Source organism: Motacilla alba, chromosome 1A (genome assembly GCF_015832195.1).
Source record: "Motacilla alba alba isolate MOTALB_02 chromosome 1A, Motacilla_alba_V1.0_pri, whole genome shotgun sequence".
Lineage (NCBI taxonomy): Eukaryota > Metazoa > Chordata > Aves > Passeriformes > Motacillidae > Motacilla > Motacilla alba.
The window spans coordinates 1,214,085-1,241,345 of NC_052031.1; the positions used below are offsets into that span (position 1 = coordinate 1,214,085).

General features: G+C 56.9%; 3 protein-coding genes across 3 annotated transcripts in view; 2 read left to right on the plus strand and 1 right to left on the minus strand.

Moving 5' to 3' along the window:
• LOC119708856 (ankyrin repeat domain-containing protein 16-like) overlaps positions 1 to 27,261 on the plus strand; it is a 116,331-nt gene that overhangs the window by 12,548 nt on the left and 76,522 nt on the right. The window lies entirely within an intron of this gene.
• LOC119708854 (rab GDP dissociation inhibitor beta) lies at positions 1,299 to 15,803 on the plus strand. Its single transcript, XM_038155754.1, has 11 exons — positions 1,299 to 1,489; positions 8,699 to 8,806; positions 9,371 to 9,470; positions 10,244 to 10,378; positions 11,640 to 11,838; positions 12,092 to 12,223; positions 12,560 to 12,659; positions 13,242 to 13,413; positions 14,353 to 14,497; positions 14,674 to 14,728; positions 14,802 to 15,803. Exons 1-11 carry the CDS (start codon positions 1,445 to 1,447, stop codon positions 14,955 to 14,957), a joined length of 1,347 nt encoding a protein of 448 aa, XP_038011682.1. The 5' UTR covers positions 1,299 to 1,444; the 3' UTR covers positions 14,958 to 15,803.
• LOC119707933 overlaps positions 18,166 to 27,261 on the minus strand; it is a 38,840-nt gene continuing 29,744 nt past the window's right edge. Inside the window, exons 18-23 of the mRNA XM_038153596.1 lie at positions 22,106 to 25,813; positions 20,984 to 21,109; positions 20,602 to 20,755; positions 19,818 to 19,923; positions 18,588 to 18,763; positions 18,166 to 18,287 (exon numbers count right to left, since the gene is read on the minus strand). Of these exons, the coding sequence (XP_038009524.1) occupies positions 18,166 to 18,287; positions 18,588 to 18,763; positions 19,818 to 19,923; positions 20,602 to 20,755; positions 20,984 to 21,109; positions 22,106 to 25,813 (4,392 nt within the window). The remainder of the gene's footprint in view (positions 18,288 to 18,587; positions 18,764 to 19,817; positions 19,924 to 20,601; positions 20,756 to 20,983; positions 21,110 to 22,105; positions 25,814 to 27,261) is intronic.

Below are 27,261 nucleotides of genomic sequence, written 5' to 3' on the forward strand. Positions count from 1 at the left end.
GAAGCCATGGAATGGCTGTGTCCTCCCAATATTGCTGATGAGAAAAACCACTGGGAACGTTCCCAAATATCCATGGAAACACAAAGGGGAAACTCCTTCAAAACATGGCAGCACCTTCAAAACTCAAAGGGGAATGTGAATTATTTTGAGGGTTAGAAAAGGAACGTGGATTCAGCTTTATGCCAGCAGAATTCCCCCAGGGAATTCTGGTTTTTCCCAAAACTTTTCCTTCCTGTTTTTTTTCCCCCAAAACATTTTCCTTCCTGGTTTTTCCCAAAACAGGGTTTTAGGAAGTAGGAATGCAGCCTAATTAGGGGTGTTTGTTGGGATAGTTAGCAAATTTCCCATTAAAAGTGGTTCATGGGGTGCCTGGGATGGGATGGAAAAGCACCAGATGTGGAGGAATTGGGGGGGCCCAGTTAAACCCCCCCTAAACTGAGGAACCCCCAAACTGAGGAACCCCTCAAAGACCCCACTGAATTGTCAGCCCCCCCTAATTTAAGGACCTCCCTCAACTGAGGATGCTCCCCAGAGAACCCCCTAAACTGAGGACCTCCCCAAACTGAGGATCCCCTTGAAATTAAGGATCCCCCCAAAGAGGGGACTCCCCCCAGAAAGAGAACCCCCTTCAATTGTATCCCCACTAATGAGAGGTTCCCCCAAAATTAAGAACCCCCCCAAATAGAGGAGCCACCCCTAAATTGAGGTAAAACCCCCAAATTGGGGAGCCCCTAAATGGAGATTTCCCCTTCACTGAAAACTCCCCCAAACTGCTGAATACCCTAAATAGAGGAACCCCCAGGTTAATGAGCCCACCAAAACTGAGCACCCCCCAAACCTAGGTCAAATAAAGAACCCCCCATAAATCGAAGGCCCTTCTCCAAGTGGAGGAAATTCCCTGAACTGAGGAATCCCCCAAACTGAGAATCCGTGAAATTCCCAATTAAAGGGCCCCCCTAAACTGAGACCACCCCAAATAAAGGACTCCCCCAACTGAGGAATCTCCCAAATTAACAACCCCCCCAAATTGAGGGCTCTGTAAACTGAAGTCCCCCCCAGATTAGGGAACCCCATAAATTAAGGAGCGCCCCCAAATTTAGGACCCCCCCCCCCCCCCCCATTTAAAGGCTCCCCCCTGCCCAGTCCGAGCCCGTAGGGGCGGCCATGGAACTGCGCATGCGCGCCGCGCCCCCACCACGGTGGCAGCGCCGCTCGCGCGCGCACCGCTCCCGCCTCTTGAGTGACGGCCCCGCCGGCCAATGGCGTGGCGTATTGGGCTGTGATCGGCAGGCGCGTGGGCGGGGCGCAGGTGGCCCGGCCCCGCCCCTCCCGGCGCGGTCCCCTCACGGCGGCGGCTCCATTTTCTCGCGCTCCCGCGGCCCCCGCGTAGCGCCCGGTTCGCCTCAGCCCCGGCCGAGAGACCCCCGAGACACCGCGCGCCGCCATGAATGAGGAGTACGACGTGATCGTGCTGGGCACCGGCCTCACGGTGAGGAGCAGCCGCCGCCCGCTCGCGCCTCGGGCCTGCTGCGGGCGGCCGCCGCCCTGCCCCGCCCCGCCGCCCCCCCTCTGCCATCCCCCGGCTCCTGCGGCTGACCCCCTTCCCCATCTCTCACCCACCCCGGCGCCGCTGTCCCTTGCCCGTCTATCAGCTGATCATCCCCCCCCCCCCCCAGCCTGGATTTGAGCCCCCCCCGCCTGGGGCGCTCGGGTCTTTATCCCCTCCCCCAGGCCGTGCGGTCCCCTCCCCAGTCTCTCGCCTGATTATCACCCCACTCGGCCCATTCAGGTCGTTTTCTTCACCTGTCACCTGTCCATCGTAGCCCCCCCGCCTCTGTATGGATTCTTCCCCCTGTCCCTTTCCCCAGAATTACCGGGGGTCTGGTGCATGTGACCCCCTGGGGGACCCCTGGGTGCTTTCCCGTATCATTAATTATCACAGCACCCCCTCAGCTTCAGTCCCACCCCCACCCTGGATCCTTTCCCATTCATCTCCAGCCCAGCCTGGGATCCTCCCCCTCCGCCCCTCAACATTACCCCGGGGGTCTGGTGCGTGTGACCCCCCCCGGGGGACCCCTGGCTCATTTCCCCATCATTGATTCTCACTGCATCCCGCAGCTCCAATCCCATCCCCACCCTGGATCTTTCTCCCCATCCCTAACTGCACCCCGGGGTGGGGTTTTTGTATGATTTATGTGTGTATTTTACAACAGCTCCTCGTGTTTGGATATACCCCCGTCCCCGATCCCCGCCGTTCCCAGGGGGCCCCAGGAAATGCGGTTGTTTTGCGGAGGGAGGGCGTGGGGAGACTCGGACAATAAAACGCCGACGGGCATTTATTGCCTTTCATTTCTTTTTTTAAATTATTACCTTTTTTTTTTTTTTTTTCCATTCACGCATCTCTTCCCCCGCCCCCCCGTACCACAAACCCAACGTGGCTGCAGGTCCGTGCAGGGTGGAGGCAGCCGTGGTTATCCCCCCCCTCTCCATCCCCATTCCCGCTCCGCCTTTGCAGCCTTCGGCTCCATCCAGCCCTGACTGCAGCAGGAGGGGGATGGGAGGCTGGCGAGCCTGTCAAATTTCCCTTTTTCCCCCCTCCCAAAAAAAAAAAACAAACAACCCTTTCCTGCGATGTCGCTGCATCCCGGTGATCCCTAAGGAGAGCTGACAGCTGATGGGGGTGCGGCGGAGGGAGGGGAATGAGCCCTGGTGGGGCTTTGTCCTATTGTGGAGGATGCAGCCCGCACCGCAGGCAGCCCTGGGCTAAAAAAACATGGCAGTGCCGCTGCCCGCGAGGTTTGCGGGAGGATTTCTCCCGTTCCTGCATCCCTGGAGGCCGGGAGATGGCACGGGAGGGTGGATTGCAGGTTCCAAATGCGAGGCATTGTTTGGGGAAAGAGGGGAAGAAAATCCAATATGGTGGAAAGGTTTTCCTCCTTGTGCGACTGGCCTTTCCTGCTTTTGTTCCCTCCTGTCGGTGGGGAAAGGTGGCTGGACAAAGGCATCTCTTTGGGCTTGCCCGGGAGGCAACCCCACTTTCCCTGGGCACGGAGATTAAAGCGGAATCCAGGCGTTTCCTGCCGTGCTTTGGGTGCTGTGATTGACGGGGCTGCTCACATGACCCCACCGAAGGCACAGCTGGATTGTCACCCCCCTCTTTTGGGTTTGGGGAGAAGGGTGGCACACCTGGAAGGTGGCACAAAGGAAATGTATTAAGGTGTCTGCTGGAGGGGACACCCAACTTTCCCAGTTGCTTTTGTTCCTTTCAGGGTTCTTCCTTTGAGGTGGAGGAATGGCTTAGGAGGAAAAGGCTTCTTCCCTTTGCTAGGGAAAGCTGGAATGTGTCCTGAGGCCTGCCCCTGCTCAGCAAAGCGGGGAAAGGGACTTTTGGGGAGGTGAAATATAATGAGCTTGTACTGAAGGGGCCTCCAATAGATCGAGCTCCATTAAAATGTTAATTTATGCTTTAGTGTGAGCGGGGTATCAAGTTGGTGAACGCAGGGCTTAATCTCAAACTGACAAATGCCAGTGTAAATTTGACAAAAGGCCTCTTGTGAAATCACTTTTAAGACAAGCTCCTGCTAATGAGCAGCGCTTGAGTTAAAAGGAATAAATTAGGGCCGTATTTTAAGGTGTGCTGACCAAACTCCAGAGCCTGGGAATATCCAGGAGCTCGTATTTTGCTTCTGGTGTGCTGGCTTTGCCTCTGAAATACCAATTAGGGTGGACTTCGTCTTGTCTTGAGCAGCTCGTGTGGAAAAGAATGGAAACCAGAGGTGCTGGTGCAGCCATCCCAGAATTCCTGGTGTTGGCTCAGCCATTGTGGCTGGCGAGTGCAGAGCTGGATCAGGCTGGGCTGAAGGACTCTCCTGCTCTCAGATGAAGCTTGAAGGTTGCTCCTCCAGCTTTGGTAGCAGTGAAAAAGGAGCCTGGTCCCTGTGGCACCTGAGGAGAAGGAGCTGGAAACACGTCCAGTTCTTTCCTTTTCCAGAGGAGCTGGCATGGAGGTTCTGGTGATGTTTGCAACCAGCCTTTCCTTCCAGCTGCTCTGGATTCTGCTGCTGGAGCCCCATCAGGCCCCTGCTGTAGCTCTGAGGTTGTGTCTCTGCTGCTGATCTGGAGGTTTTTTCCCTTTTCCAAAGGGAAAGTTCAGTTGTTGGTTTGAAGAGGAAGATCGAGTGGTCGGAGGCTTTGTGAAAGGGCACAAATGCATCCATTGTAGTGGTCGTTCTGGTTGGGTCTGTGGGGCCGGTGAGTGCACGCGTAAATTCCACTGGCACGGATCTGGAAGTGCAGCATGAATGTTTCAGGTGTTAATCTCTTCCTCAGCAGTCACGGAGGACTAAAGGCAGCTTTAGGACTGGGATTACTGCACTCAAACTATTTCAGCTTTTCCCTTCTGTGTGCCAATCAGAGACATTGGGATGTGTCTTAGCCCTGTGGGGACAAATAATCCTGAGTTACTGCTGCTACAATCCCTCAGCCTTCACCAGCTGTAGTGAGCTCCGTGGCTCCTCCTGCTCCCTCCTGCATGGATCAGTGTGAAGTGCCAGTCCCTGGTGGGTCTGGCTGCATGGGAGCTGGTGGATCTTCCAGCTGCCTCGTTCCTGGTGGGAATGGCTTCTCCAGGGTGCTGGAGCTTTAATAGCTTTAAGGTCCCTGTCTTAGGCTCTCTGTGTGCATCATGTGTGGCAGATTAGGGATCATCTTCCTGCAGACCTACTGCACAGACTGGTTTTTAATCTGGCGCAGTGGCCACAGACTGGAGAGCTCCTCGTGGCTGTATTTTCACACCTCTCTTCTCAGTTCACCGTAATTTCCCAGCCCACTGTCATTTCCATCTCTCTGCTGTGGGAGTGGCTGTACTTCCTCACTGGGTTATTTCAGAGTGGGATGTTGTGCCTGGGGACGGGCTCTGTTATCTGCCCTCCCTGCTTCTACAGAGTTATTTTCCGTGAATTTTGGGGATGATTAAACCCTCCAGCTGAGCCCCAGTAGGTGAATGCTGTGCTCCTGCTGAGGTTTCACTCTTTGCAGGCTGAACTAAGCTTCTTACCTGCCAGCTGGCTCCCCCTGTTAAAGCTATTCAAATCCACCACAAGAATACAGATTCACTTTCTGTAGGAGCAGAGGAGCCAAACTCGGGGTTCAGGGTGCATTTATTCATACAGGCCCAGGCCTCGTGGCCTGAAGAGCCTCAGAGGGACTGTGAGGACCATGGAGGGGACACCCAACTTTCCCAGCTGCTTTCATCCCCTTCAAGGCTCTTCCTTCGAGGTGGAGGAATGGCTTAGGAGGAAAAAGCTTCTTCCTTTGCTAGGGAAAGCTGGAGTGTGTCCTTTGCATCATCCCCTGGAGCAGGGGGATTGTTACGGTGCAGTGGGGAGTTGTTTTGGCAGTTGGAGGATGAGCAGAGCCGTGGGTCGGGCGGTGAGAGGTGGAATTGCCCGTGTCACTGCTGCAGGTGAGCCTGCCTAGGCTGGAGCCAGGCTCTCCCGAGCTCCCTCCCAAGCCCAGCCGCTGTGTGACTCTGTGGCCACAGCAAGCCCTGCCTTTCGAAGAAAGCCTGGCGGTGCCAGCGCCCGCTCCCAGAGCCGAAGGGATTTTGCTCAGTGCCCAATCCTCCCTCGGTGCCGGTACAGGAGCGGCGCTGGCTGGAGTTTCCACCGGGCTGTCTGAGCCTTTCTGAACTGCCGCCCTACTTGGAGAAAATCCACGGAAACCTCCTCGCTTCCCTCCATTCCTCAAGGCCTCTGCACGCACAAGGTCCGCTCATGAGCAGCTCCTGCCCTCCAGGGAGGATCTGATGGTCTTAAGCAAGCAAGGAAACACCAGTACCTCCAAGTTACTCCTTATTTTTATTTCCATGGACTCCCAGTGGATGTGCTGTCCCCACATCCCCAGTGCTGGCTTCTCCCTGGTTCCCTGGCCATTTGCAGCAGAGACATGGATGTTCATTCAGCAGCACCGTGAGCTCCTGGGAGCTGGTAACCTGAACTGGCTGAGGCAGAGCGCTGTAGTAGCAGCGTGACTGCAATTTGCATGGATTCTGTTGGATCTGGATACCCGGAGCTCTCCCCGCTGTGTCCCGCTGCTGCTGTCAGCAGCTGCTCCCTGTTCCTGTTTGCTGGTGGCGACATTTATAAAACAGCAGAAAATGCACAGATTTGAACTGTGACACTTCCCCTTTTTATTTGCACTCTAAACTCTCCCCAGCCCTCCCCTTATCAGCACAGGCCGTTTGTTTGCCTCGCTCCCTGACCCAAATGACAGCGTCACGCATCAAGCACGGCATCCAAAGGAATTGCTGAGCTGGGAGGATAAATCCATTGTGCAGCCCGGGTGCTTCATGGCCGTCATGGCTGCAGAGGGAAGTGGCCTGGAAGGGCTGTGCAGGATTTCAGAGCGTTCAGCGAGCCTTGGCTTGAGCAGCAGTGTCATAGCTCCACCTCAGTCCCCACGGCGCTGTTCAGTGGGTGTGGAAGAAGAGTGGAGAGGAACTTAAGGCCTCCTGTGTCTTCTGCTGGTGCCCAAATTCACTCCAAGGCATGCACACTCCCTCTTCTGGGAAGACAGAGCAAGGAGTGCTTGGAGGTTAAGTGGGTGACTGAAATCAGCTGACATCCAGAGCAGTGGATGTGGCCTGTACAGCTTTTACTGGAGCTCCATCCCTCCCTTTGGTAACTTAGTTGTGAACTGCTGGTCGGCTTCCTTGTGGCTCAGCTCCAGCATGGACACTTGCAGTCCTGTGCCACCATCTGGCCGAGCTGCTGAGCCAGGGTTTTGGGAGATGTTCCAGGGGGATAAATCACGGGGTAGAGCAAGGAGTCCAGCCATGGAGCTCTGTGAATGTAACTGGCTGGTGATGGGGCCCTTGGTGTGACAGTCCTGCCTCGGGTGTGGTTAATCATTAACGCTGTAGCCGCTTTTACTCCTGTGGTTACTCACCCTTGTAAGCCTTGAGTAATGACTTCACACGGGGTTTGTGTGCTGGGAGGATCTCTGCTTGCTCCAGCCTGTGGGGAAAAAAGGAGGGACCTTGTAGGATCCTTGGAAGGATGGTACCGTGGAAGGAGGAGCTGATGGATCGTGGAGAGCTTTTGTGGGAAGCACTGTGGCTCACTACTCACAGTCCACGTGGTGATCATGAAGCCTTGTGGGCACCGTGCTGGAAATCTTCCATGACTTCAGGGACTGAACTCAGAGCGTCCTTGCTGTGTGTGAGGCAGCTCCAGCTTTGCTCCTCAGGTCCTTGGCTGGGTTTTGGTGACATCCTGGGGGGTGACAGACTGGCCAGCAGTGCCCTGCTGTCCCAACAGAGAAGGTTTTTCCATTGCCACCTGGAAGCACCAGCTCAGCAAATCCTCAGCCAGCAATCCCTGCACCTGCAGCTGTCTGACCTTCGAACAAAGCAGCCCCTGAGAGCTGCTGTGGCTGGGAAGTTGATTCTCAGCGAGGATTGACCGGAGTCAGGATTTACACAAACAATCCACAGTGGGAAACTCCTGGTGGTTGTGGTTTTCCTGCCTGACACCTGCACTGGTCAGTCTGGAGTTGGAAATGAACTTCCAGCGCTCCACGGGATGGGGAAGTGACACAGGAGGAGAGTCCTGCCTGAGGTGCTTGTGGAGTAAACAGGAAGGATCTCCTGGAGACACGCATCTCTGCAGGAGGGCCAGCCTGCCTGCAGGAGTCCTGTCAGATGTGCAGTGGTGGCATCTCTCAGCAGCTGGGTGAGGGTTTCAAACTCAATGAAAGGTTTGCAGTGCTTTGGGTGGAGAGGACCTTAAAAAACCACCTTCTCCTGGTTGCTCCAAGCCCCCTCCAACAAGCCCCACCCATCACGTGAGATGTGGCCAGGACCTACCAGAGAGGTGGTGGTGATGAATGAGAGCTCAGTTGCAGCCAGAATTCTGCTGCTGGAGGGAGCTGAGGCAGAGCAAGATCAGTAAAGCCTCCAAGATAAGCTGTCCTAAGCACACAAACATTGAAGGTTCTGTTCAGCTCTTTGGCTGGGGAATGCCAGCCCGGTGCAGTCGTGTTTTTATGGGGATTGAGTTGTGCGAGGCCGGAGCTGGTGCTGCAGCCCGTGTGTGCTCCGTGTGGTGCTGCGGTCACACCCAGCAGCTGATCTGCTGCTCCAGGGAGCCTCAGTGGGCACAGAGCAAGGGGAGCAAAGCTGAGCTGATAAAGCACCCAGATGCCTTCATTTATTCTTTATGCTGCTCTCTGAGAGAAGCTGTTGATTATCCTGAGTGTCCCAGTGTGGCAAATATTAATAATTGAAGTTCTGAGGAGACTGACTGAAGTCCGGGTAAGATTTCATTCTCCTGCTGCCTCTCTGTGCACATCCTTAAACTGCCAGCTGGTGCCTTAGAGGACAGATTATCCTTTGGCTCCAGTGCATGGAATTCCCAAAAAATTCCTCTGGGAAGCCCTGATAGGTGGTGGTTGTGCAGGGATCCAACCTACACACAAATCTCTGGCCCCTTGCTTGGCTGGCCAGACCAGACAGTAGATTTATTAGGAGGTTAATCTGCCTCCAGCAGGGGCCTGAACTCTGGATGAGGCAGCTGCTGTGCATTTGCAGAGGGCTGTGCAGCTGCAATGGAGCTGTCTGAACATGCTCCTAGGGAAAATGGGAAGGAGGAGGCTCCAGTGCAGCTGACCTGTCCCCTGCATCCTTTCCTTCCTGCAGGAATGCATCCTCTCCGGGATTATGTCAGTGAATGGAAAGAAAGTCCTTCACATGGATCGGAACTCTTACTATGGAGGGGAAAGTGCTTCCATTACACCCCTGGAAGATGTAAGTGTGGAGGGACACCCATCCCTGTGTCCTTCCTGGGCACAGAAGGGGTTTAATCCCACTTAGCCTTGGGCTGGCTTCACATGAGTGACTCTGAGGGTTTCCTTTGAGTGAGGAAGTTCTGTGCCACGTCCCCAGCTGGTAACAGTGGGGAGGATGCCAGTGTGGGGTGTTTGGAGTTGGTGGGTTGTGCTTGTTTCCTGTAATTCCCGGTTGGAATCTGAGCATGGAGCATTCCAGAGCTGCTACAGCTGGGTGTTAAAACTCTTCAGCTAAATTGTAAATTGGACTAAGAGATGCCATGTTAAACAACTCATCAGGCTTATAAATTCCCAAAGCCTGGATGAGCAGAATTGCACTGCCTGCTTCTTACTGTAACAATTCACTGGATGTGTCTGTGTGCTCCAAACTCGGATTGCAGCTAGAACTGCAGCCAGAAGCTGGCTCTGAAGAGCTTGTGTTCAGCCTGGAGCTGTGGGGGTGGAAAGTGTGTCCATGTGTGGGAGGAATGACACCCAGACAGATTTCCTGGGCTATAATAAGTTCTGTATTCTCTCTCCAAAGCTCTACAAAAGATTTAATCTCCCGGGAACTCCACCAGAATCTATGGGGCGGGGAAGAGACTGGAACGTGGACCTCATTCCAAAATTCCTCATGGCTAATGGTGAGTGACCCTGAGCTCCCAGATACTCCTCGGGCTGGTGCTGGGTGCTGGAATAGGACAGGCACTGTCATTCCTTCTAATCCCTACCCTTGAATCCGTGTGCTCCAGTACTGGACTGGTCTGGAGCAAACCCCCTGTCAGGGAAGTGCTTCCCAGTGCAGGGCCAGCTCCCTGTGCCTGAAGCCAGCCCCTGGCTGCTGCAGTCTCATCCTGGAGTACCAGGGCATGGAGAGAGGGAGGGATGGATGGATGGAGGGATGGATGGATGGATGGATGGATGGATGGATGGATGGATGGATGGATGGATGGATGGAAGGAGGGAGGGATGGAGAGATGGAGTCCTTGCAATGTGAGCCTTGGGTTTGCTGAGCCTATTTTCTTGGAGCTTCCAAGCTGCCTGTTCAGTGAGATTCTGCTGAGAACCTGGCAGTGTTTTCCTTCCTCAGGAGGTCCCATCTGGGGTTTGTGCTCCCAGCTCTGCCATAAATATTGGATGGATGGAATGGATGGAGGGATGGATGATGGAGGGATGGATGGAGGATGGATGATGGATGGATGGATGGATGATGGATGGATGATGGATGGATGGATGGATGGATGGGGCAGTGCCTGGCTCAGGGCTGCTGCAGTGGAAGAACTGATGGATCCCAGCCAAGGCTCGGATGCTTTAGTCCCAGCCTATCTTCAGCCTGCAGTGGGAATTGAGCACGGGGAGGGGTTTGTTGCCTTGGGAGCTGCTGTGTCTGTGTTTGACTGTGCCAAACCCCTTGCAGGTCAGTTGGTAAAGATGCTGCTCTACACAGAAGTCACTCGTTACTTGGACTTCAAGGTGATCGAGGGCAGCTTCGTCTACAAGGGAGGAAAGATCTACAAAGTTCCTTCCACTGAGGCAGAAGCTTTGGCCTCCAGTGAGTAGCTGCACCTTTTCTGTTCCCTCTGAATCCCCTAAATAGAGGCAAACCCATCCCTTGGGATATTCCTGATGTTCCTTGGGTGTTAAGGAGCGTCCTCAGGATTCTCCTGCACCTCTTTGACTTCAAACCCCCCTTGCAGTGTGAGCCTTGGGCGTGCTGAGCCCTGCTTTCTTGGAGCTTCCAAGCTGCCTGTTCAGTGAGATTCTGCTGAGAACCTGGCAGTGTTTTCCTTCCTCAGGAGGTTCCATCTGGGGCTCGTGCCCCCAGCTCTGCCATAAATATTGGATGTCATGTCCTTGTTGGAATTGTGCGTGTGAAAAACATTGCAGGCAAATTGGAACGGCTAATTCTGACGTGTGGCACCTCAAACCTTAATTGTTGCCTACTTAGATTTCACTCCTCAAATAAAGCTAATAACAGTGTGGTGAAATCCAGCAGGATCTGCAGGGCGTTCCAGGAGCTCCATATGTGGGATATGTTCAGCAGCACCTCTAAAAAACCTTATGATAAAGTGACTCCTGCAGTTAAGGCCCCCAGTCTGTAGGTCTGAGCCTTCCTCATGGCAGATATTCCTGGGTGCTGAAGGAATCAGGAGTTCCATCACTTTGGCCACGTCTCCAAGACACTCATCCTGGCAGGAGTGGAGGTGCTGCTCTGCCCTCGCATTTCCAGTCTCGCTTCTGCAATTTGTGGAGAATGCAAGTGCACAAATGGTGCCTTGTCCAGCCTTGTGTTTGGGGTTTGAGGGGCAGGACAAAGGGGAATGGCCTTAGGCTGAAGGAGGGCAGGATTAGACAGGATCTTGGGAAGGAATTCCGGGCTGGGAGGGTGGGGAGGAGCTGGAATGGAATTGCCAGAGGAGCTGTGGCTGCCCCTGGATCCTTGGCAGCGTCCAAGGCCAGGCTGGACACTGGGGCTGGAGCAGCCTGGGACAGTGGGAGGTGTCCCCAGGGGGGTGGAACTAAGGACCTTTAAGGTCCTTTCCAACCCAGACCATTCCTTGTTTGAACACTTGGGGGTTCTTACCCGCTGCTATAATGGAAAAGCCACAAAAGTCACTGAGGATCTGAGTTCTGCAATACCCTGGTTCTGCTGAATTCTCACAAACCCTGGTTCTGAATTCTCAAACCCCTGGTTCTGAATTCTCACAAACCCCGCTTCTCAACCCCCTGGTTCTGAATTGTCAAACCCCTGGTTTTGAATTACCCTGGTTCTGAATTACCCTGGTTCTGAATTGTCAACCCCCTGGTTTTAGGTTTAATGGGTTTGTTCGAGAAGCGCCGGTTCAGGAAATTCCTGGTGTACGTGGCCAACTTCGACGAGAACGACCCGCGGACCTTCGAGGGCGTGGATCCCAAGAAAACCACCATGAGGGATGTGTACAAGAAGTTTGACCTGGGCCAAGACGTCATTGACTTCACAGGCCACGCCCTCGCTCTCTACAGGACTGATGAGTAAGTGGGGGCGGTCAGTCGCTCCCCCAAATCCCAGGCTTTGGGGTTGTGATGGGATTGACTGGTTATATCAAACACGGAGGGTTCCTGAGGAAAACTTGTGCCACCGAGTGCTCCCTGAAGGGAACTGCCAGGGCAGCACTGCCAGGAGCAGCTGGAGGGAGGGGAAGGAAACCTCGTGGGCAGTCGGTGTTTTGCTCTCCGGAAGCGCTGCTTTGGGAAACATCCCAAACGGTGTAACTGTCCTTCCCAGCTATCTAGATCAACCCTGCCAAGAAACAATCAACAGGATTAAGCTGTACAGCGAGTCACTGGCTCGGTACGGGAAGAGCCCCTACCTGTACCCCCTCTATGGCCTTGGAGAGCTGCCCCAGGGATTTGCAAGGTGAGCGCTGGGCTTTCCAGTGGGGAGTGGAGTTGGATGTGTGGGGTCACTGCCTGAGCTTCCAGAATGTGATGCTGCACAAAATGCTGTGGTCCTTAATGGTTCTTTCACTTAATTAAGAGGTGGTTCCTCCACGTGAGATTGTTTCTTTGTGGGCTTGTTCACCTCTGGATTTGCTGAGAGATGCTGATGTTGTATTCATCCCTTGTGTTTAAGCAGAGGATTTTGAGGAGGCTCAAGTCTGAGGAGGGGTTTACCCAGGAGGAGCAGAGCCTGGGGGCTGGAAGGGCTGTTCAAGTCCAGCCCTGGAGGTGCTGAAGGGATTTTCTGTTGCAGGCTCAGTGCAATCTATGGAGGCACCTACATGCTCAACAAGCCCATCGAGGAGATCGTCATAGAGAACGGCAAAGTGGTCGGGGTCAAGTCTGAGGGGGAGGTACGGACCCTTCCCTCCTTCCCTGCTCCCCTCCCCACACCTGCCCCTCAGACCTCACACCTTTTGGGTTTGATCACAGCAGAGAAAACCCTTTTTAAGCCCAAGGGCCAAATGTGCTGGGCTGGGGCTGTTGTCCCTGTGCCAGCTCGCTGAAGACACAGCGTCCTGATGGCCAGAGCCCTCAGCAGCCCTGCTCCAGGAGTTGGGATGAAGTCTCCATGGGCTGGCAGTGAATAATTCAGGAAGGGAGCTGCTCCTCGTGTCCAGCTCTGCCCTTGGCACTCTCAGCTGCTCTGACAGCTGGCACGTGGCCTTGCTGCAGCTTCTCCACCACCTGGCTGGATAGAACTGGGAATGCTGCCAGCTTGGAGTGGGCACTGATGGGACAGTTGAGCACTTGCTGGTGGGATAACGTGTCCCTTGGGGTGGGAATGACGTGTCCTGGCCGGGGACAGAGGTGACAATCCATGCCAGAGACCAAAGTGTGTGCAGCCTGGAGGCTTCAGATTGATGAATTGTAAATTGTTACTGGAAAAACCGTTTCTGACGTGACCTGGGTGACGTTTCCACGTTGGTGCTCAGGTGGCTCGCTGCAAACAGCTCATCTGCGACCCCAGCTACGTGTCGGACCGCGTGACGAAGGTGGGCCAGGTGATCCGGGTCATCTGCATCCTGAGCCACCCCATCAAGAACACAAACGATGCCAACTCGTGCCAGATCATCATTCCACAGAACCAGGTCAACCGGAAATCAGGTGCGTGCCGGGCAGCTCGGCAGCGGCTGAGCATCGCCCAGGAACGGGGCCACCTCGTGCCCTGCTCCGGGGGCTCTCGGGGCCCAGCAAGGCTGAGCTGCACCTGGGGCACGTGGGAGGGGCCGTGGTTGGAAAACCTCGTGAGGAACCTGCGGCAGGAAGGGCCCCAGACTGGGACAGGTGGCTGAGGGCAGGGGTTGTTTGGCCTGGAATCCCACCAGATTTTGGGAGCCATCATGGGAAACTGAATTGTGGGGATCTCCCATGCCCAGGCTGCTCAGCCAGGAGATGAGAGCGTGTAGGGCAAGGATGGACTCACTGCAGGTTCTCTGAATGATCCAGGGGGTGCCAAGTGTCAGGGCAGTGGGAAGAGATGTGGGCAGTGTTTTGGGATGGGGCTGAGGAGGTTTTGGGATGGGGCTGAGGAGGTTTTGGGATGGGGCTGAGGAGGTTTTGGGATGGGGCTGAGGAGGTTTTGGGATAGGGCTGGAGGAGGTTTTGGGAGGAAGCTGGAGGAGGTTTTGGGATAGGGCTGGAGGAGGTTTTGGGATAGGGCTGGAGGAGGTTTTGGGAGGAAGCTGGAGGAGGTTTTGGGATAGGGCTGGAGGAGGTTTTGGGATAGGGCTGGAGGAGGTTTTGGGATAGGGCTGGAGGAGGTTTTGGGAGGAAGCTGGAGGAGGTTTTGGGATGGGGCTGGAGGAGGTTTTGGGATGGGGCTGGAGGAGGTTTTGGGATAGGGCTGGAGGAGGTTTTGGGAGGAAGCTGGAGGAGGTTTTGGGATGGGGCTGGAGGAGGTTTTGGGATGGGGCTGGAGGAGGTTTTGGGATGGGGCTGAGGAGGTTTTGGGATGAGGCTGGAGGAGGTTTTGGGATGAGGCTGGGGAGGTTTTGGGACAGGTCTGGGGAGGTTTTGGGCTGCAGCCGTGTCCTGTCCCCCCAGATATCTACGTGTGCATGATCTCCTCTGCTCACAACGTGGCGGCGCAGGGCAAGTACATCGCCATCGCCAGCACCACCGTGGAGACCGCGGACCCGGAGAAGGAGATCAAGCCAGCCTTGGACCTCTTGGAGCCCATCGAGCAGAAGTGAGTCCTCAGCCAGCCCCCGTCCCCCTGCTGGGACAGCTGGAGCCATTCGGCTGCCGGGAGCGGCTCGAGCCGAGTTTGCTCGGCCCCTCGAGCGCTGCCCGTGCGTGGAACCGCTCCCGCTCGGAGCCCGTCCTCGTTCCAAAGCAAAGCCAGGCTCCTTCTCCCTTCCCCAGGTTCGTGAGCATCAGCGACCTGTTCGCACCGACCGACCCGGGAACCGAGAGCCAGGTGAGTGGGGGCTGAGCCGGGCTGGGAGGGGACAGGCTCCGGCTCGGGGCTCCAACGCCGCTTCCGCTTCCAGATCTTCATCTCGCGCACCTACGACGCCACCACCCACTTCGAGACGACGTGCGACGACATCAAAGATATTTATAAGAGGATGATGGGATCAGAGTTCGACTTCGAGGAGATGAAACGCAAGAAGAACGACATCTACGGGGAGGAGGAGCAGCAGTAATGAGAGTCTCTAATTAGGAGGAGTTTAAATCGGCTAATATGAATATATAAGGAACTTAATGAACACTGTACGAAATTCAATATTGTAAGGCCTGCTTTTGTAATCCCATCTCTGAGAGATTGAAGAGTACTGCACTGGTAATGTTCCCTTTTTGGATATCATGTGTTAATTATTTCATTCTAGTAGGGCTGCTGTCCAGAATCTGGCAAATTCCTGACTGATATTCCTGACTAACCTCGTAAGCGAAAGGCAGACTGAACTTACTATTATTATTATTATTTTTGCAGACGTAGACGTGGGTGCAGATTTGAAATAACTCATTGACAGCTGTGTCTTACCTTGTCTTTTTAATCATTTGTAAAACATCCTTCACAATCCTGTGCTTCTGGTGAGCTCGTAGATGTGACGCTGATGTCACTCAAACCTGATATCAAGGAAAATAGAAACTGAGCACTCCATTATTGTGGACAGCATCCCTAAAAGTCTCTCCCATCAATCTTAACTCTGTGGCAAAGTTGTATCATGGACAAAGCCCACACCTATTGTAGCAGCAAATGTTGGCTTCGTTCTGGGCACAGAACTTAACCTCCACTTAAGCTTCTAAACCCGTTTACATCGGTTGGGACACAGCTGTGCCTCAGGCTCCTTTGTGTTTTAATCTTAATAAAATTGAGAGAACAAATTACAGAGCAGGCAAGATGTGGAAGTATTTTCTGTCCCCCGGTGGCTTCTCGGATGGACCAAACGGCGCTGCGGTATCGGCATGACAGAGCCTGTGCTTCTCGTGTCTCCTGAAGGCTCCAAATGATTTCTGTACTGCGAAGTAAAGCCAAATTCTGGAAACCACTCCTGGCCTCTGGTCTGATTCACTGCAGTTCCGGGAGCAGCAGCTCCAGGCTGAGATCCTGCAGGATCTCTGCCTGCCAGGGCCGAGACGGGAGCGTTTCCTGCAGGAAGACATTTCCCGGTTCGTGCTTCTTTCCGGGCTGCGCCGCTCCGGCTGCGTTTGGCAGGGCGGGCGCGGCTCGGGCCGTGCTCTGGCGCGGTCCCCGTTCCCTGCAGCCGCCCCAGTGCCGCACCTGGAATCGGCAGCAGCAACAAGCAATCCCTGTGGGGCTGCTCTCCATCCTCAACGCGAGCCGGTCAATCCGGAGCGATCCTTCCCCGTCCCCTGGCTGGCACAGCCGTGCCAAGTGCCAGGAGAGCCGAGGGAAAGCCTCGGAGCAGCTCTCCAGGGTGCCTCAGTGGCACGGGCTGCCCCTGGCACCATTCCCACACAGGAACCGGGCTTTGATCCCATCGCGGTCCCAAAGCTGAGCTGAGCCTGCCGGGGGCTTCCCCTCCGCTTCCTCCCAGCCGGGGCTTCTGGCACTTCCTCCTCCCCAGGTGCCACTGGCAGGAACAATTCCTGAGGTGCCACTTCCAGCAGCACTTCCTGAGGTGCCACCTGCACGAGCAATTCCCCAGGTGCCACTTCCAGCACCACTTCCTGAGGTGCCACTTGCAGGAGCCATTTCCCAGGTGCCAATGGCAGGAACAATTCCTGAGGTGCCACTTGCAGGAGCAATTTCCCAGGTGCCACTGGCAGGAACAATTCCTGAGGTGCCACTGGCAGGAGCAATTCCTGAGGTGCCACTGGCAGGAGCAATTCCTGAGGTGCCACTGGCAGGAACCCTTCCCACCCTCAGCTGCTGGAGTGGGGCTGGGGCAGCTCCCTCCGTGCAGTGCCCACAAGCCAGGAGGAAAATAAATCCTTTCATGCTCCCGTTATCCCTACCTGCTGTAAGCTGCTCATTGCTCTGGTTATTCCATCCCTCCTGCGGGGAAGCACGATGGGATCCATCATCCAGGAGCCCACCACAGTCTTGCTCGCTCCCTGCTGCTTCCCAACCTGTGTCCCAGCTGGAGAATCCCGTGCCCTCCCTCTCCCTGCTGGAGAAGGCTGGATGCTGAGCCAGATCCCCTCTCCGGGAAGCAGAGCTGTGTGCCGTTCGTTATTTTGGAGGTTTTATTAATCAAACTCTTTACAAAGTCATCCTGTACAGAACGGCCTCGCAGTCCTGGATTTAAAAAGGAACTAAAAGGACGCCCCTGCCCCGCGGAGCCGGCTCGGGAACGGGGCTGGGCCGCGCCGGCTCCCCCATAAATAAGAGCTTATTCTGTTCCTGCAGCCCGGCTTCCCAGCGTTTACAGGGATTCCTCGAGCTGGGATTCCACGAGTCCCAGCAGGGAACCGGTACCAGGAGGCAACGGGGGGGAGCTGAAATGTAGTGTGGGCCTGAACAGCAACGACCTCGTGGAAACGGGATTTGTTCTCATTCCTAATCTTCAAGTAGACTTTGGGAAATTCATTTGCCTGCTCCAACGGCAGCTGCGCGGAGAGACTTGAAACCACTGCAATAATTTAGCTGTACCGTCAAAAGAACCTTTCCTATGTGAGACTGGATGGCAGGGAATGAATCCCTGAGGATTTGCATTTCCCGCCTTTAAATAAGATTTATGTACAGAGCTAAAACCCACCTTCCCCCACCCCCAGCAGCGGCTGGGATCCACTGGGTGCATGGTGGGGATCCACTGGAACTGATGGGATTGACTGGGATAGATGGTGGGGATCCACTGGGAACACTGGGATTGATGGGATGGATGGTGGGGATCCACTGGGATCATTGGGATCCACTGGGATTGATGGGATGGATGGTGGGGATCCACTGAGATAATTGGGATCCACTGGGATTGACTGGGATGGATGGTGGGGATCCACTGGGATAGTTGGGATCCACTGGGATGGTTGGGATCCACTGGGATGGATGGTGGGGATCCACTGGGATGGATGGTGGGGATGTCCCCCCCAGAACTGGGATGCCCAAACCGGTGCCGCAGGGCCTGGGGAGGAGCCGTGTCCTGGTGGCTTCACTGTCACCTGCAACAGAGACGTGGCCCAGGTCAGCGCCCGGCTCCTCCGGGCAGTGCCAGCCTCCTGCAGAGCCTCCCCAGGGCCAGGCCTGGAGCTTTTCCCGTTTTCCGGCAGTGCCAGGCGTGGCTCTCCTGGATCCAGCTGCAGCCATCAGGGCGCTGACCGGCAGATCCCATTTCCAGCACATTGGGATGGTCCCTGCTCTGCTGCAGGATCCCAGCTCCCTGCTGGCCACCCCACAGACAGCCCTGAGCCGTTCCCAGCTTTTTGGGATCAATCCCAAACTCTCCCCTCTCACCAGTAGCTTCTTCTAAAGGGAGCAGCCACTTTCTGCACCGTCCCGAGGAAGGTGTCGATGTCAGCCACAAGAATTCCTTTGCTTTCCAGGATCTCCCTGCAGCTGCTGCTGGGATTTTCTGCAAGGGGAGGAGCAGCAGCTCCGTTAATTCCAACAAAGGAGGTTGTTCCTAAACCTGTGGGAAACATCCCTAAACCCCACCGTGGTTGCTCTGGTGCTTTGCCAACAGCCTCGGCCACCCACAGGCTCCAAAACCCGCTGGAATTCATCAACCTCCAAAAACCCAAAACTCCTTTTCACCACTCGCACCTGACCCGCACCTCAAGGAAGCGATTCCCGCAGGAAAACAGGGATTTTTTATCCCTCCCCATCCCTTCCCAGGGCACTTTCAGGCCGGCAGGGTTTGGGGTCCCTTTACCTGTGAGGTACACGGCGAAGCGGGCGCGGACGCGCTGCGCCTGCAGCTCCGGCAGGCACTGGGCGCGCCGGGACTCGGGCGCGGCGTCGCAGCCGTGGAAGGGCAGCAGCTCCAGCAGCTCTGCCCCCTGGCACCAGCGCAGCAGCAGCTGCTTCTTCTGGGCACCCGCGTCGTCCCTGCTGAGAGAGGGGCACGGGCAGGGCTCAGGGCTCAGGGCTCGGTCCCTCCCCATCCCTCCCCAGGGAATGAGCAGGGAGGGTGGGATCTGCCTTCCCAGGTGGTTTTTCCAGCCCCGCGGGTGATTTTCGGATCCTAAGTGAGGAATTCCCCCCTGCTCCAGGGCTGCCTGTGCTGGTTTTGCCTGGGGTTGGCTCATTTTCGTCTCAGGGGTTTGTGCTGGGAGCTGTGGGGAGGTCAGGGATGTTTTGCTGTTGCTGGAGCGGGGTTTGGGAAGCCAAGGCTGCTCCTCACTCACCCCACAGGCCTGGGGGCACAAGGCCAGGACAGCTGAGTGCCACTGTCCCAGGGGATGTCCCAGAGCCTGGAATCAGGCTCAGGATATAAACCTGGGAGGAGGAAGAGAGGATGTTGGGAGAGGTGGTGAGGATGGAGCCTGGCTTTCCTGGAGCTGGCCGGTGATGGGAAATGGGGCTGAATTCCTTGGTTTTCCCAGCTTTTCCTTTCCCTTTAAAATTCTTTATCTCAGCCCAGGACTTTCCTCACTTCAGCCATGCCAGGGGGAGCCATGGATGAGGCCAGGCCAGAGCAGCTCCATCTTCAACCATTCCTGGTGGGAACTGGAGTGGCAATTCCTTCTCTGCACCCCCAGCTCAGGCCCCCACGCCCCCCAAATCCCAGATGTGAAGGGGCAGGAAAAGAACCAGAGAGGGCAGAGCCCCAGGAAGGTGCCCTGAGCTCCAGGGGTGTGTCAGGAGCTGGCATGAGCTGGGGGGAAGGGAGGGAGGTTTGCTTTGGGAGTTCTGGGAATGTGCAGCTCCCCAAGGGAAATCTGTGCCTCTCCAGGAGCCTGCAACACTCCCTGAGGGCATCTCTGCCGAGGAGCCAGGGAGGAGCCTTATGGAAGCCCAGCAGGGAGCAAGAGAGCTGCCAGAGCTCTGCCTCATCCAGGATCACATCCAGGACAACGTTCCGGGCCATCTGATGCTCTCCAGGTCTCCAGCCCCGCCGCTCCATCCCCAAAATCCCCAATTTGCCAGGCAGAGCCATTACCTGAGGTCTCCTCGGAGCTTCTTGCTCTCCCTGTGGTGCAGGAGCCACTTCCACCTCCCGCTCCGGTTCAGCTTCTCCAGCACCTTCACCACCTCCTTCAGTTGGCCTGAGGGGACACCAGAGCTCAGGGAGGGGGAAGGGGCACCTGGGGGTCTCTGGGCCCAGCCCTGCTCCAGGTGGGGCCACCTGAGGGTGCTCAGGGCTCTGTCCAGGGGAGCTTTGAGTCTCTGCGAGGATGGAGACTCGAAGTGCACAGGATGGGGAACTGGGATCGTGTCCTGGTGTCATTTTTTTCCCTGATATCTGAAAGGACACGTGCAGCTTGTCCCTGTCACCCCACGGTGCATATCCCAGAAGAGGTGGCTCTGTTTCCTCTGCCACTTCCCACTAAGGAGCTGAAGGCAGCAGCAAGTTCTCCTTTTTCCACCGCATACTGGGAAGGAATTCCTGGCTGGGCTGGAATTCCCGGAGCAGCTGGGGCTGCCCCTGCATCCCTGGCAGTGCCCCAGGCGAGGCTGGAGCAGCCTGGGACACTGGGAGGTGTCCCCGCCCATGGAATTGGATGATCCTTAAGGTCTCTTCCAACCTAAACCATCCCATGAGTCTCCAGGCCAAACAAACATCCTGGGACAGCCCTGCCCTGTCCTGGAATGTTCTGGAGATGTTCTGGAGACCCCTGAGCTGGGCACTCCATCCTGATGGGATCCAAATCAGAGAGAGGGAAAGAATTCCCCCTGGAAACAGAACCAAGGGGAAGGCTTGGGAACGTGTCAGTGAGACTCACCCAGGGTCACCCTTTCCAGCAGCTCCTCGTCGGACACCACGAATCCTCCAGCCTGGAAGAGCTCCTGGAACGTGTCACCCGTCACCTCCTCGGGATCGTCCACGCCGGCGAACACCACGCCGGGACAGCGCTTCAGCTCCAGCAGGCACGGCACCTGCTCCGGGAACAGGGCTTTGGGAACAGCCCCAGGGAGCCCCGCCCTGCACAGCCCGGCATTCCTGTCCCCACACCCCAAGGCAGCGCGGGATGGGAACGTCCCCTGGCACTGCTGAGTCGGGGGGAGGCTGGCGCAGGGCAGCCCGACCTCACCGCTCTGAGCTTTGCTGATGGACACTGGGATTAAAGACCAGAGCCGAGGGAGGAGAGGGGGATTCAGGCTCACACTGTGGATGTGGGAGGCGATGTCCTCGTTCCTGATGATGACCAGCAGGCGCTCGCTGTCCCGCTGCCGGGCTCTGCAGAAGGTCAGGGGCTCCGTCCTCACAAACCCCTCCGCCTTCAGCAGGGCCTGGGACACAAACAGGGGAGGCTTGGATGGGGAATGTTTCCCTGGGAACGCGGGGAGAGGAAGGGGAAGGAGCTGCCCGGGGGAATGGGGAGTCCCCAGCCCTGCAGGGATGTAAAAGGCACATGGATGTGGCACTTGGGGACATGGGCAGTGGTGGCCTTGGCAGTGCTGGGAATGGTTGGACTTCAAACTAAACCACAGTAGTTTCAGATGGGATCTTGGGAATGAGGAATTCCTGCCTGGGCTGGAATTGTCAGAGCAGCTGGGGCTGCCCCTGCATCCCTGCAGTGCCCAAGGCCAGGCAGAGCACCCTGGGATAGCGGGAGGTGTCCCTGCCATGGGGTTGGAATTGAATGATCCTTAAGGTCCTTCCCACCCAAACCATTCCAGGATTCTCCGATGACTCAATCCCAAGGCTCCTGTGCCTGTGATTCCAGCTCCTGGCACTGGGAGCTGAGCTGGCTCCTGGCTCCCAAACCATCCCTGTCAGGTTGCCCAAGCTTCCCTGCTCCTGCCACCCTCAGCTCTGCCCTGAGCTGCCCATCCTGATCCATTCCCATCCATCCCAATCCATTCAATCCATCTCCATCCATCCCAATCCATCCTGATCCACCCTGATCCATTCCCATCCACCCCAATCCATCCTGATCCATTCCCATCCATCCCAATCCACGCCAATCCATCCCCATCTATCTCCATCCATTCCCGTCCATCTCCATCCATCCCCATCCATCCCAATCCATCTCCATCCACCCCAATCCATCCCCATCCACCCCAATCCATCTCCATCCACCCCAATCCATCTCCATCCACCCCAATCCATCCCCATCCACCCCATTCCATCCCCATCCACCCCAATCCATCTCCATCCACCCCAATCCATCTCCATTCACCCCAATCCATCCCCATCCATCTCCATCCATCCCAATCCATCCCCATCCATCTCAATCCACCCCAATCCATGCCCATCCTCCCCCCTCCATGAACAGCTCCCACCTTCACCCTGTCGAAGAAGGGCTCCTTCCCAGTCTCCAGCAGGTAGAACATTCCGGGCTGCCCGCTGGCGGCCACGCGCCGCAGGTGCCAGCGCAGGGCCCCGCACAGCTCCGCCACCATTCCCCGGAACGCCGCCGTCCCGCAGGGCCGGGCCGCCCCCGGCCGGCCGCTCCCGGCCTCCCCCGGCGCCGGGGCGTCGCTCCCGGCCTCGGCCCGGGCCAGCAGCACCCTCTGGAACTCGGAGTACTCGCGCAGGATGCCGGCCACGGCCCCGCGCGGCTCGGGCGCGGCGTGCTCGTACCGCAGCTTGCCCAGGTGCCAGGCGGCCCCGGCGTCCCGGCTCCCCGCCCGGGATCGGCCTCTCCTGGCGGCCCGAGCGTCCCCGCCCGGCCACGCGTCCGAGGGGGGAATCGTCACCTGCAAGGGGCTCCTGCTGCGTGGGGACAGCGGGACGGGGGCGTGGCGGGGAGGAAAGTCCGTCGGGAAGATGCTTTTGGAGGTAGAAAAGGAGGGTTTGCCGTTCCTCAGGATTTCTTTTAGCTTATAATGGAAGCGGAGACACTCCATGTCCAAAGTGGCCTGGGTGATTTCCTCCAAGCCCCTCCAGGTCCCCATCAGGGAGCGGGCCAGGTGAGACTCCCGGGCACGGCGGCTGCGCCTCCTGGGAAGCTGGAAATGTTCCGTCCTCTCCTGGCACTGCCTGGTGACCACAAAGCTCCCGTAATCCCTGCGGATGTCCCGGTCCCGGGCCTCCCCGCGCTCCTCCGTGTGCGCGGAGCTCCTGGAGGAGCTGTCCCAGGTAGTCCTTGTTCCTGCAGCATCCGTGGATCTCATGATGCAGGAACTCCTGCTTGGAAGAGGGGAGCGAGAATTCCCCTCAAAATATTTCTGGTCTGAGTCACCAAAGGAATTCTCCAATGGATCTTCCAAGGCCAAGCCCTCGTGCGTGTCTTGGCTCGGGAGCTGCTCTTCCCTTGGCAGCAGATCCGAAACATCCTCGGCATCGCTGAACTCCAGGTGTTCCCCAGAGGGATCCCCGGGCTCATCCCACGGGACGGGAGAAGCGGGAATTTCCCCCTGTCCCACCTCAGCGCCGGCACAGTCGGGATCGGGGAACAGCTGGGATCCCTCGGGGTTGTGCTCGCACACATCCCAGGGCTCGCACAGGGGACACTCCCGGGCTGGGAAAGGTGCAGGACTGGGAATGCTGCCTCCTTCCAGGTCCTCTGGCAGGAAGGGCTCCTCCCCAGGGCTGCCTCCGGCATCCTCTGCCTGGCTCTGGGGGCTACCGTGGCTTCTGGGGCTACCATGGCTCCCAGGGCTACCACGGCTTCTGGGGCTGCCAGGACTACCACAGCTTCTGGGGCTACCATGGCATCTGGGGCTGCCACAGCTCCTGGGGCTCCTAGGACTATCTTGGCTCCTGGGGCTACCATGGCTACCATGGCTTCTGGGGCTGCCACAGCTCCTGGGGCTCCTGGGACTACCACGGCTCCTGGGGCTGCCATGGCTCCCAAGGCTCCTGAGGCTCACATGGCTCCCAGGGCTACCACAGCTCCTGGGGCTGCCACAGCTCCTGGGGCTCCTGAGGCTCCCACAGCTCCTGGGGCTGCCACAGCTCCTGGGGCTACCATGGCTCCTGGGGCTACCATGGCATCTGGGGCTGCCACAGCTCCTGGGGCTCCTAGGACTACCTTGGCTCCTGGGGCTACCATGGCTCCAGGGGCTCCCAGGGCTACCACAGCTCCTGGGGCTCCTGGGGCTGCTCCTGGGGCTGCCATGGCTCCTGGAGCTGCTCCTGGGGCTGCCACAGCTCCCGGCCCACCAGGCACTGTCTGGGGTGGAAGAGAGCACCCCAGGGAGCACCTCAGGGAGGGGCGAGCCCGGCTCCGCAGTCTCCGGATCATCCCATGGGTCACACGGAGAAGGAGGAGCAGATCCTGGCTCTGCTGACGCATCCACGGGGGAGCACGGAGCTGGGGATTCTACCAGCCCTTGGGAACAGCCGGGATGCAAGGAGCCATCCAGGCTCCAGGCAGCCACGCTCACCTGCGTGGCTCCTCCTTCCCGGCACGGCTTCCAGAGGCGGCACAGCACCGACTCCCGCCGGCCCGGCACGGCGGGAATGCCGGGATTGGAGTCTCCGGCGCCAGGAGAAGCAGGAGCTGAGTCCCCGTGGATGTCTGGGAAGCTCTGCTGCTGCCAGGGGAGCTCCTGTATGGCTGAGATGCCCTCCCTGATGGAGGAGGAGGGCTCTGATTCCAGGAGGTGATGGTGGAGAGGGATGTCCACCACCTCCATGTTCGTGGTGTCATTCCCGGGGGAATTCTCTGTCCCAGGGAACGCATCCTCGCTCTCCTCAGCCCTGCAGTCATCTCCTACGTCTGTGTAGTCAAAGGGGGAGTCCCGGCCATCTCCTGCTCCCATGGGATCATCCAGCTCCTCCGTGCCATTGCCAGAGGGGCTCCCCTGCTGCTCCCCCACCAAAACCCCGTTGCTGCCTTGGTTGGGCTCCTCAGCATCCAGGGAATTGGGGTCGGGCTCGGCCTCATCCCCGCCCCGCTGGGAGAAGCAGCTGCTCCGCCCCAGCTCGCTCTGGGACGGTGACTGGATGCTCTCCACGGGCTGATCCTCCGGAGCAGCCCAGGGATCCACAGAGCCATCGGGAGAGGTCAGGCAGACGGAGCTGGTGTCGGGGGACAGGGTCAGGCTCATTCCCTGTCTGCAGGGGGACCCCGCGCTCCCAGCAGGCTCCCACCGTTCTCCAGAGGGGGCCCGATCCCGGCTTCTGTGCTCGGAGCCGTTCCCCAGCGTGGCTCCGGCGGATCCCGGGCTGTCCGTCACGCTGTCGGGCTGCGCCCCACGGACAAGGCTGGGCTCAGGGGGGACTGGCAGCTCCCCGCTGTCACTGTGGGGTGACCCCACCTCGGCCGGACTGGCCACTCCAACCCCGCTTGTCTCTGATTCCGGCGTGCCCGGAGCGTCCCAGGGATCCGGGAGCTCCTCCTGGTTTGGTGACATCTCCTCAGGAAAGCCTCCAGGGTCAGTCCCAGCCCCATCTGAGGGCGCTGGGGAGGATCTGTCGGGGCAGGGGGGTGCCAGGGGCGTGGGGCTGAGCGCGGGGTCCTCTTCAGGAACACCAAACTCCTCTGGAGACGCCGAATTCCCTGGATTATGCTCGCCGTGCTCGCATTCCATCTCGGCATCGCTGCTCTCGGACAGCACCAAATCCACGGGGTCCACAAAGGAGCTTTCGTCCTCCAACTCCTCGTCCTCTTTCTTCTCCTCCTCCACCTCCCTCTCCTCTGAGTGCTCCGGGGGCTCCTGGCATTCCTCCCCTTGCTCAGTGGCTCCCCCAGGCTCTGCACTCCCAGGAGCCGCTTCCAAGGGCACGGAATCACAGGCAGGCTGCGGATCAGCGCCATCCTCAACTTCCAGGGAATGCCCAGAGCATCCCGTTCCCTCCTCATCCTCGGGAGGGCCGGGGCCACTCCCTGAGCCTGCTTCCTGCTGCTTTTGCTGCTGCTGCTCCCCGTTGTCCTGAGGTGCACAGGGGGGGTCTGTCCATGGAGCTGGGCTGCAGTTTGGGGTTTGGCTCCCGGGGTTTTCCGTGCCCGGCGCATCCGGGGATTTGCTGGGACAGCCGAGCTCCTCGGGAGGGATGGGGGTGATCCTGGCATCCTGCAAGTCCTCCTCGGCTGGCTCCTCCTGGAACACAACCCGCAGGTTAACGAGAAAAAAACATTCCTCGTGGGAAAAAGCAGGAAAAAAACCCACTGGAATATTTTTTCCTTCATGCAAAACAGTTCCAGCCCCATGGAAGCTGCTCCTCTGTTCAAGTTTTAAAGGAATTATTTTAATTTGAGAATTCAGGTTTGGAAATATCTCAGCAGACCCCCACATTTTATGTTTACCCCAAGAACCTCCACCCCAACCATGTGCAGACTGGAGAAAGTGTAAAAATTAATTTCAAGCTTTTTCCAGAATGGAATTTTCATGGATTTCACCAGAGGAATGAGGGAAATGATGCAAAGCACTGCACTGGCACCTGTGTGGGGGAAAAACTCCTGAGCCAACAAACCCCAGCTCTCCAAATCCACGTGGGAATGGCTGTGCTGGATTTGGAATGCTGCTCTGGGATGCTGGGGGCTCCCCTGATCCCTCAGCTGAGGACACACGAACTCGGAATTTAAATCAGGAACGGGCGCTGAGCTCGACACTTCAATTCCTTTAATTTGGGATTCCTCCCCCCTGGAGAGCATCCCTGCTTCCCTGGATACCCACAAGCACATCTCCATTCCTCTGGAACATCCTGCTCCTCTGAGAGGAAACTCCTGCTCTTTTAAGAGGAAAATCCTGCTCCTCTTAGAGAAAAATTCTGCTCCTCTAGAGGAAAATGCTGCTTCTCTTGAGGAAATTCCTGCTCTTTTAAGAGATGAAAGTCCTGCTCTTCTAAGAGGAAACTCCTGCTCCATTCCTCTGGAAAATCCTGCTCCTCTTAGAGGAAAATGCTGCTCTTTTAAGAGATGAAAATCCTCCTCCCATAAGAGGAAAACCCTGCTCTTACAGGAGGAAAATTCTCCTCTTCTAAGAGGAAAATCCTGCTCCTCTGAGAGGAAAATTCTGCTTCCCAAAGAGGAAAATGCTGCTCCTCTCGAAAGAAATTTCTGCTCTTTTAAGAGATGAAAATCCTCCTCCCCTAAGAGGAAAACCCTGCTCTTGCAGGAGGAAACTCCTGCTCTTTTAAGTGGAAAATCCTGCTCCTCTTAGAGGAAAATGCTGCTCCTCTAGAGGAAATTCCTGCTCTTTTAAGAGATGAAAATTCTTTTCCTTTAAGAGGAAAACCCTGCTCTTACAGGAGGAAAATTCTCCTCTTCTAAGAGGAAAATCCTGCTTCTCTGAGAGGAAAATCCTGCTCCTCTCGAAAGAAATTTCTGCTCTTTTAAGAGATGAAAATCTTCCTCCCCTAAGAGGAAAACCCTGCTCTTACAGGAGGAAATTCCTACTCTTTTAAGAGATGAAAATTCTTTTCCTCTAAGAGGAAAACCCTGCTCTTACAGGAGGAAAATTCTCCTCTTCTAAGAGGAAAATCCTGCTCCTCTTAGAAGAAAATTCTGCTTCCCGAAGAGGAAAGTCCTGCTCTTTTAAGAGGAAAA

Bases quoted from the DNA above. Each gene is read 5' to 3' on its own strand.
- LOC119708854 (XM_038155754.1), top strand. From the start codon at position 1,445: ATGAATGAGGAGTACGACGTGATCGTGCTGGGCACCGGCCTCACG. The intron at 13,414-14,352 runs GTGCGTGCCGGG...CTGTCCCCCCAG, and splicing joins CCAGGTCAACCGGAAATCAG to ATATCTACGTGTGCATGATC. The intron at 14,498-14,673 runs GTGAGTCCTCAG...TCCCTTCCCCAG, and splicing joins TTGGAGCCCATCGAGCAGAA to GTTCGTGAGCATCAGCGACC.